This window comes from Populus alba, chromosome 8, assembly GCF_005239225.2.
Source record: "Populus alba chromosome 8, ASM523922v2, whole genome shotgun sequence".
NCBI lineage: Eukaryota > Viridiplantae > Streptophyta > Magnoliopsida > Malpighiales > Salicaceae > Populus > Populus alba.
In genome coordinates this window covers 59,855-70,010 of record NC_133291.1, presented here as the reverse complement: position 1 = coordinate 70,010, position 10,156 = coordinate 59,855, and the positions used below count along the sequence as shown (strand labels likewise).

Sequence of the window (10,156 nt, the reverse complement as noted above, 5' to 3'; positions counted from 1 at the left end):
TCTGTTCTTCATTGCCTTACTTTATGTCAATATATGAAGACGGAATTTCTTTATTGCTTTCCTTAGCATTGGTAGGTGTGTGTACATATATATACATCTAATGAAGACACAGATCAAGGTTTTCTGGATTAATAGGCAACAAGAGCGCTAGAATTCACATCCTTGATACAAGGTCCATGAGTTAATGCCATCTATCATCCATCCACCTCCAACAAGTAGAAAAACTCATCTGGAATCAAAGCAGCGCACGGGTAATTACAAGACATGGATAAGATAATAACTAATATGATTTCTACTAGGCAGTAACAAAAGATTCAGCACAATTGCAGGTTTTTCTTTCAGTTGGGGGGATAAGCAGTTCGTCTCGGCAGTATGTTTAATTATTTATGGCACCTTGACACCTGAAATGTTCAAATAAAAACCTTAAAGATGCATTGATTTCTATAGTTCTACTACACATCTACAGGAAAAAACATTTTTATGAACAAATTTAAAAAGCATATCAGGAAAGCAGTGTCCTTAATGAGAAGATGCAGAGTTTCGGGGACAAGCAATCAGCACATGTGCTGAATGTTATGTATTTGTCGAGGTGACTCCCTTCATATCAAAGATAAAATTCACCTTTGAACATTATCTTGCCAAAAAGACAGAAATTAAAGCAGCCTTTGACCCTCCATAATTTTAGCCTCATCCACAGCAGTACCTTATGTAGAGAGAATCAGTTGCTCAATTCTTGTACTTCATGGTTTCTTTGCTGAATCCAATTGTTGGGAATTGCTTAGCATATTCTTCAACTTCGTGACGGAGTTTTGAAATCTCAGATTGAAAGTGAGCAGACTGCATTGTAACTAGGAAATCCTTCAACTTTGTCCCTGGTTTGCAAGCAATGTGAATCAGTGGACTCAAGAGCCTTAACAAAACCAGCCATGATGAATAAAGAAGCTCTGAGAGAACAAGGAAAGATACTGAAGATCTACAAACCTTTGGTTTCAGCCTTCATCTTCACTGCCAACTTCACCGAAGCATCAAAGAAATCTGCCACCTTAGCAAAATCCTCTTCCACGAACCCCCTAGAAGTAAGAGCCGGTGTTCCTGACGTGCAATTGCATTTATCAAGAAACTTCGCTCTAAATAAAATCATAGAGCATTGTCGTGTCAAGTAAAGGCCCTTACCCATCCTGATGCCACCAGGAACCATGGCAGACACATCACCAGGAACAGTGTTTTTGTTTGCAGCAATGTGAACAGATTCGAGCACCTTTTCAACTCTGGAGCCATCAATACCCTGCATGAAAACAAATGTTTGTAAAAAAAAAAAAAAAAAAGTGAAAAGAAAACGCTGATTTTTTTTTTCCACGTTGGAAACTAATAATAACCTCACAACCAATGTCCTATTGGCTCAGTTAGTATCGTCTTAATGCACTTCTTACCATTTGGGTTAACGCACAAGGGAAATTCTTTCAAATTGAACATCCTCTTACCTTGTTCTTCAGGTTCACCAAAACTAAATGGTTCTCAGTTCCACCAGAAACAAGTTCATAGCCTTTCTCAACTAGACTCTGCAATATCAATAACATTCAAAGCAATTAAAGTAAAACTATTTGATCTACAGTCTGACGAGAAGAAGTTTAATAATTCAAAATTGTCATTTGGGTGAGTGAGAAAGTTTTGATATGCTTTTTTCTTTTTTGTTATATCTCATAATCTGATACCTGAGCAAATTTTGAGCAATTACTGAGAACCTGCTCTTGATACGCTTTGTACTCCAGAGTTGTAGCCTGCATGTATAGTGTAGGGATATATAAGAATAGCTTTTAATATGAGTGTAAATTATGAATACAATCCCTGCTACAATCTTGTTATTTTTGCATAAGAGGAGTATAAAAGGAAGTGCGTGACTGCAGTAACCATAGACTTAGCTTTCTTCTCCTCCTTGTTTTTTTTTTTTTGGTGGGGGGGGGGGGGTAAAATATGGGGCTAAAAGCCCACAAAAAGAAACACAACAGAAATGCGGGGTAACCGAGCCCTGCAATATCAAACAAAACACCTAATCAACGAGAGGAAAATCTAAGCAACCTGGTCTCACACCACCAGCCACTCCAATATTAGCCAATTCAAGCATCTGCACAATGGTTCTCTTCGTGAAAAATATGCTCTCGGTGGCAAAGACCTTAGTTTTAACGAGATAAAAATTTGGCTAGGGCTATCGTGAGAAATAATTTCCCCCATACTGCCTCTTAAACACTTCCTGCCTGTGTCGTACCAGTACCAAACACTTTGAAAACCTGCTTAGTGGTTACTGTAGACCTCAGAGGCCATCAGCCACGAGCCTAATTTATCACCTAAATGTGCACTCTCCCTTATACTTGCTGACCTATCAAAGAGTGCTTTTTATACTATGAACTTCAAGAAATTTGGCTTGCATATGGATAACTTGGAGTGATGAATTCACCCTGTTGGAGACTGCTAACTGTTTCTAACATGTACAGCAATCTAGGAGGATTTTGGGGGATTTAATTTACTCAACATGCAGGAAACAAAACGCAAAATGTGACTTTTATTTCAGAAGGAAGGAGTTTATAACTGACGGGCAATCTTATAAGCAAACTGACCTGTTTCAAAGCAACTGCTAAACCAGCAATTGTGTGGTTGTGCGGACCACCTTGAAGCCCAGGAAAGACAGCTTGATTGATTTTGTCCTCATAGTCATAAAAGACCTATAGGAAGAACTCAAAAGACAATCTTAGTTCCACTTCAAAGATACAAATCTATAATCATGAAATGTGAGTTTTCAGTCAGTATCTTACCTCTTTCCCTTGTTTGTTAACCTCTTTTAGCCCCTTCCTGAAGAAAATCATGGCCCCACGTGGCCCACGAAGTGACTTGTGAGTTGTGGTGGTCACTACATCTGCATACTCAAAAGGCGATGGGATGACACCAGCCGCAACCAATCCACTAATGTGTGCCATATCGGCCAGCAGTATAGCTTTTTGTTTGTCGCAAACCTGTTAAAGATCAACACAGAGACTTAAATTCTATAAACCACCAAAGGAGTTTAAAACTAAAGAAACCCTGATCCATAAATTTGTTAACTGGATTGGTATAAATGTAAGGGATGTTACCTTGCGAATGCGTGCATAATCATATAGACGTGCATAAGCACTAGCACCGGCTACTATTAATTTTGGTCTGAAAAGAGTGGCACTTTTCTCCAGCTGCAATATCATAGTTTTTACATCAGATACTCATCCTGTTCCGCCTAGATAGGGATATGCATGGATAATACATATGCACAAAAGAACATGGAATCGTAGTGATTCATGACGTAGTTCTTTATACACATTAAACTGCCGTATTTATTTGAAACATAGCTGCTGTTTGCATAAATGGGGTTTAGAAACAGCAAAAAGTTGAAAGCGAACACAGGAAACAAAGATCATCAAAAGCTACCCTGATTATTTCAGTTGCAGGATAGATTTTTGCGAAGCTGAAAGACAATTTCATCAGTCATGGTTTATTTTTAACTGCTGGGAAAAAAAAAAAAAAACAGAGAGAGAGAACATGATCATGCTTCATGGATTCATTGTGTAGTAGTAGACGGTACCTATCATTCTGACTTCCAAATTATACAAATAAGCACATGTCGTGAAATTATTGAGTAAAGTGGAGAAAGAATGATGCTTCGAAGCCATAAGATATAAATCCAATTTAGTTTTAGTTTGGACAACGAAGCACAGTTTACTTTCAACAACTTCTTCCGGTCTTCCATGATTTTCTACAAAAGTTCAGTGTGAAAAGGAAAAGGAATAAGTTACCTGATCATAGTCAATATAGCCAGTGCTCTCATTCAATCTGTATGGCATTGTCTCAAAAAATATTGACACTGCAGATATTTTTTTGGTGTCTGTCTGCAGAATAGGAAAACAAACAATTTCCGAATTCATAACTATTAGATCATTAAAGTTTTAATATCATGCTAAAGAATCATCTTAACTCAATAGCTTAAACTGTTAAATGAGATTATAAAATATGATTTATATTATTCTCTAATATATTTTCTCAAGTAAAAATCATTTGAACTTGAAACTTGTATAGTCCTACACTATCTTGTGCTTCATTTTTTATCAAACAGAATGAGAGTGATGGAATTCGAATTTATAACCATTTGATCATCAAAAATCTGATATTATACCAAAAGTGAGGTATAAAGATATAATTTATATATTCTCCAACATTTTTTATACTTATAAGAGTATCTCAATTATAAAAGGTTCAATTTATCATCTGAGAAGTACACATTCTTAAAAACAAATCTTACAATAAATTAGCAGGGGAGCATTTGAATAAGGAAAGTGAATAAAGAAGAAAACATGAAGCACCTGATAGCCATGAGAAAGATGGCCTCCGTGAGGAAGATCAAGTGCCATGATTCTTTCATGAGGTTTTAACAATGCAGTGTAGACTTGAAAATTAGATGGAGATCCAGATAAAGATTGCACGTTGACTGCAGCCAGCACCAGAGGGAATAGAATTAGAGAAAAGCTCGATCATATGACAAACAAGCAGAGAGGAAGGTGAAAGTAGAGAGAATTAATTATGCAAAAATCAAGCTCAACTCAATTACCAGCAATCTCTTGTAAGATTTAATAGTTGAAAAGAAAACAGAAGAATGCATTATCTGAAGTTTCTATTGGCATAGATAAAGTAGATGAATGTACCTCCCCATTTAGCAGGATCCAGGCGAAATGCTTCCAGAGCACGCTTCTGACATAAGGATTCTGCCATGTCAATAAACCTGGAAAAGAAAGGAAACAGAGCATTAAAAAACAATGAGACGATCGTGAGCAGAGCAGGCAGTTAATCCTCCTGCAGCAGAAACAGGAGAATGAAAAGATGTAGGGATGAAAGTAGTTTGAGTTTGACGTACTCGTTTCCACCGTAGTATCTTGCACCTGGATATCCTTCACTGTACTTGTTGGTCATGACAGAACCCACGGCTTGCATCACTGATACGGAGGTGAAGTTCTCTGAGGGTATAAGCTCAAGCCCCTTTTTCACACAATTGGATACGTATAAATAATCACAATTAAAATAAACAGTGATTAATTTGATTTAAGATAAATCTTAAATTAGCAGTAATTTAATAGAGTTGGAAAGAAAGTAAATATATTATTGACTTGAACTTAATTATTATGCAGCAAGGTAGGGAGGTACCTTCCATTGCCTAGCTTTCTCGAGCTCAATAATATCAGCAATTTGTGGGTCAACAACCTCTAAGGGTGCATTTAGCTGCTTTGGCCACTGTTAATGCACAATTAAATAGGAGCAGCTTAACTCGTCATCAAAGGATATGGAAAAAATATAAAGTTTGTATATATATTAGTAATATCTTACGTACAGTGACACCAGGTTTCTCCTTCTCGTATACAGCTTCATCCGGCAAGGAAGACTGCAAAACAGAAAGCCAGTATTTCAATATTTTCTCATGGATTTACATGTAAAAATGAACTTTATTTATGAAAAGAAAAGAGAAAGGAGCAAGTTTAAAAAAAGATTCATGACTAAAGAGAGAGAGAGGGAGAGAGGGAGAAGGAGATCACCATGTAATAGAGGGAGGTGGCTTTGAAGAGAGCGGGGCGAAGGGGCTTGTCAAAGGAAGAGGGGAGCCTGCGAAGGGCCATGGCTATTGCCATTGCCATTTCTGGTTCTTGATTAATGAATGCAAAGCTAGCTAGGAGTAGTGTTTTCTTTTCTTTTGAACCTTGATTGTCTTCTGTCTCCTCTCCTCTCCTCTTGGTGGCTTCTTCAGTTATCACTTTATCCCTTCATCCTCACTTTGTTCCCTTGGTGTGTGTCTCAAATCTCAACACCTATCTGTGCCATTCGCTCCCTTCTCATGGACCCCACTGGCACTCACCTTCCTACCCTGTTTTATTCATTTATTTATTTATGCAATATCATCAACAACAATAAATAAAATAAATCCCCACAAAACTAATAAATCATCAAATACTTGAAATTAAATGATTAAATTATTAGAGAAACAGATGAAGCAGCATGAAGTAAAAAAAGATAAAAAGTATTCCCCAGTGCAAGTACCTAGTCGTCTTGCAACCGAACATCATGGATTGCTTTCGGTTTATTTTAACTAGAGCAGTATAATTAATATTTCCTTCTTTTTTCATTTCAAGTGTCATGTTAAAAAACTCTAAAGTGATGGAATTCCCAGTGGCTCTTGTTCCCTCTCCTATCCCTTCCACTCAAAACGTTGCTCTTATCCACTAGGAAAAAAAAATACAAAAAAAAGGGAAATTATTTGTTCCTAGTCATAACTGTCATTGTAAGGTTCCTCCCATCTCCGCAAGACTCAGTCAGGTTACGTCGTTTTCTCAATGAATGGTAAGAAAAAAAAGAGAAGAGGCTACATGTAAATTTGCAATTTCTGCTCTGACTGAAGAACTTGGTTCTAGCTGCCATATATAAAATTGATGATTGAGGTTTTACATCTGGTTCTTCTTAATTTCCATGTACGTGCCATCATTTCCTTCTCAGCTTTTCTTTGGAAAAGAAAAACACAAGCCATCTTGGGAATAATTTTCTATGAAAGATAATAAGAGGTGACAAGCAAATTAGATTACAAATCTGACCTCAAGGTCTCGACCAATCATTTACGAAAAAACAAATCACAAACTTATTATTGATTTCTGGGCTTTACGCACAAGAACGAGGTAATATTGATCTGATAAGATCAATAGAATATAACCCCATCTGCTAAAAGGATTTTTTATCAAACCAGACAGCTACAACATTAGCCTCTCTGAAAGTACATTGGACTTTAACTTCCCATTCCCTTACCAGGGTTTCTTTGGCTCTAACCACCGGTGCATAGTTGGCATCTACCTTTACATTGTGTCTTGTAATCAGATTGACAATCACCATCGAATCTGACTCAAATATTGACCGTCGCAACCCAAGGAACCAAACAAGTTCCAATCCAGTAATCGCAGCCCACAACTCCGCCATGACCGAAGTGCACACCCCGTGTTAATGTTAATTGCGAATCCCTTAATCCAAGAGCCCATGTTATCCCAAATGAGACCCCCAGCTCCTGCAGCTCCAGGATTACCTCTGCTACATCCATCAACATTCAACTTTAGCCAATTCCAGTGGGGGATGTAACCATCCCACAATGTTAACCCTTTTATTCCGAACACTGGCCTGATCTGTCACTGAGTAAGCACGCCTGATGTCAGCTACCATGTGCCTGATTGCATTGAGAGTGTCAGCCCCCTGTTCCTCCACTTGTCCAAACACCTTCTGATTGCGTGCTTTCCACACCAAGAATTGTAGCCCGCTGACTTCCATCTCGCATGACAGCCGTATTAGCTAAATCGTGTAACAGCCACGACATCAAGCTGGCGTTGAAAAAAGTACTGTGATGTTGAGGTTCCACCAGCCTTCTCCAAATGTTTCGAGCTGCTGGACAGTCCCTAACCACGTGTAAAATTGTTTCGATTGAAGACTGGCAAGATGGGCGGCAACACGGGTTATCTGTTAAATGCCTCTTCATTCCCATCTCGTTCGTCATTGCTCTATTATGATCAACAATCCAAAGTAAGCTCTTGATCCTCTCAGGTCCTCTCCATCCCCAAATAAATTTCTAAGTTGGATCTTTGCAGCGCAGGTTACTAGAGGGCTGTTCTTGCATCTGACATGCCGAATTCACTGTAAACTTACCACTAGCTGAACTGCCCCAAAACCTCGTATCCTCCTTCATATCAGTAGCTGGAGGTGGGTAACTGGCTATTCCCATTACTACTTGCACATGTAGAAGATGTGCGAAAGCCTCCCAATCCCAGCACCACTGATTATTAGGTGATACCGTATCCATGACAGCTGTATTGATATTGTTAACCGAAGATACCTGAGGAACATACTGAATAAGAGGACCGAAGTTCTCCAGCCACTTGTCACTCCAAAACTTTACATTCCTGCCATTACGAACCGACCAAGCGGTTCCTGTAATTACATCTGGAAAAACCTTACAAATGGCTTTCCACAAAGGAGAATCCCTACCTTTAGCATGGACTTGGTCCGTGCCCTCTTGAGTTCTAATATACTTGCTCCTCAAGACACTAGCCCATAAGCTATCGGCGTCATGTAAAATACCCCATCCAAGCTTCATAGGCTTTATTCATAGACTGCATGTTCCTCGTCCCGAAGCCTCCATCCAATTTCGGTTGGCAAAGAGTACTCCATTTGATCAAGTGGATTGCCTTTTTCTCTGTACTATCCGCCCAAACAAATCTTCTGCAAATCCTCTCTATTTCATTGCAAATAGATTCCGGTAGCAGAGCAGTTTGCATCGGGTAAGGTGGCACCGTAGCAAGCACCGATTTACATAATGTAATTCTACCCGCTAGCGATAGAATCTTGGCTTTCCAATTAGCTAACCTCTGCGGCATCTTCTCAATGTTATAACTATAAGTTTGTCTGGTTATTCTATGATGAAGAACATGAGCGTCCAGATACTTACCAAGGTCTTTCGTTATGGCATACCCACTGGTACTACTAAGAGATTTCGCTAAAGAAGGCGAAGTATTTTTAGAGAACTATATTTTAGTTTTGTTGATGCTGACCTTCTGACCAGAAGCCTCAAAAAACGAATTCAGACAATCCATTACTCTCCTCATCTGTTGTTCACTAGCCTTAGCGAAAAGAAGCATATCGTCTGCAAAGAGCAAATGAGAGATTGATGGTCCCTTTCTGCCTCCTCTGAATGGTTGCCAAGTACCTGCCTAAACTTCCTTGAGGATACTCTACGATAACTGCTGGAATATCCCTGCTGTTTGTGAACATCTTTTTTATGAATTTACTAACATCATCCCCCACCACTAACCAGTGTTTTTGATAAAAGTGAGCTTGAAAGCCATCTGGACCCGGGGCTTTTAAGGGCTTCATGTCAAATACCGTCCTTTTCACCTTCTCGTCTGTAACTGGCTTCTTCAACTTGTGTCTATCCCATTCGTCAAGCACTGGAAAATTCAAAAGAGATTTTGGACTATTAGCTAGCTGAACTCTCCTCCCTTGTGAACAGCTTCCGGTAGTACTCAATTGCCATCTGTTTCAATTTATCTTCCTCCCACAGCCAGTTATTATTTGCATCTTTTAGACAATGAATCTTGTTCTTCTGTCTTCGAATTAGAGTTTTGGCGTGGAAATAAAAAGTATTCCTGTCGCCGTGCGCTATCCATAGACACCAGGACTTCTGACACCATAATACTTTTTCCTGACTCAGAATAAGATTATAATCTTTTAACAGGAATACTTCTTATTTCCACGCCAAAACTTCATACATAATAGTACAAAACCATACCCTTCCGCCTCCATCATCAATTTGAGCGTGAATGAGGTGTCTAGAGGACTTTATAATTTTCAAGCTTACCCTCCAAAGAATCCAAATGCCACCTGATCGCCCACATATCACTGGATCCGTTAAAGCCAAGATATTAAATTTGTTTACTCTTTTAAGGTCATCTATGGAGCAGAATCGGCTGTTCCCTACCCCCTACAATTCCAAAAACAAATATTCATCATTAAAATAAATATAGGATAGAAACGAACAACCCGTTCTACTTCATGATAAAGTTACGGTTTCCTTGGTAACAGCATCTCCTTCTACCATATCTGTATCCTCCCAATGAATGTCATCCATTGATTCTGTTGAAACATTAACCTAATCACCATGGACCTTCTTTTTACTATTACAATATTTCTACCTTGTTCGTCTGGAGGTCTCGGAGCTTGAAATTGACGGGAGCTCTGAGCTTCTTCTGCCTCCATTATGCTAACCGAAGTATCAAACTGCAGATGATTAGGGCTAAACGTGTCCTTGCTAATGATAGTTCCAGTGTTCATTTTATTGATTTGGGCTTGATGTTAGGCCTGACTAATGAGCCTTAGTAACTCTTCTTTCTTGTTTGCAACAGCATTCCCATTAGAGTCTCCTTTAATGTTCTTTCGGGCTAGCGGCCCAAGGTCCCTCTATCAGCCTGCTTGCTGCCTTGACCTGACTTATAATGCCAACAGCCTCCTTGTTACTCCTTGTCAACCTTTGAATCGTGACTTACTTCCCTGAATTCACGTCATCTCCCTG

At 39.0% G+C, this 10,156-nt stretch overlaps 1 protein-coding gene across 2 annotated transcripts; it reads right to left on the bottom strand.

Annotated features, from left to right (window-relative positions):
• Positions 1–30: 30 nt before the first annotated feature.
• On the bottom strand, positions 31–5,861 carry LOC118045124 (serine hydroxymethyltransferase 1, mitochondrial). Of its 2 annotated transcripts, none has more exons than XM_035053671.2 (16): positions 5,601–5,859; positions 5,399–5,449; positions 5,215–5,301; positions 4,928–5,049; positions 4,719–4,795; positions 4,380–4,504; positions 3,816–3,908; positions 3,123–3,215; positions 2,808–3,005; positions 2,613–2,717; positions 1,713–1,778; positions 1,482–1,559; positions 1,174–1,285; positions 982–1,092; positions 704–872; positions 31–229 (listed from the first exon to the last, which is right to left on the bottom strand). In XM_035053671.2, exons 1-15 carry the CDS (start codon positions 5,697–5,699, stop codon positions 727–729), a joined length of 1,563 nt encoding a protein of 520 aa, XP_034909562.1. In that variant the 5' UTR covers positions 5,700–5,859; the 3' UTR covers positions 31–229; positions 704–726. The 2 variants fall into 2 exon arrangements, with proteins under 2 accessions (XP_034909562.1, XP_034909563.1); XM_035053672.2 differs by lacking the exon at positions 31–229 and adding an exon at positions 270–401 and having other exon boundaries at positions 5,601–5,861.
• Between the last annotated feature and the right edge of the window lie 4,295 nt (positions 5,862–10,156).

Excerpts from the sequence above, each read along its gene's own strand:
- LOC118045124 (XM_035053672.2), bottom strand. The coding sequence starts at position 5,699 with ATGGCAATGGCAATAGCCATGGCCCTTCGCAGGCTCCCCTCTTCCTTT. Across the intron at positions 5,450-5,600 it reads CCACCTCCCTCTATTACATG|TCTTCCTTGCCGGATGAAGC; the intron begins GTGATCTCCTTC and ends TCTGTTTTGCAG. Across the intron at positions 2,718-2,807 it reads TTAACAAACAAGGGAAAGAG|GTCTTTTATGACTATGAGGA; the intron begins GTAAGATACTGA and ends TTCTTCCTATAG.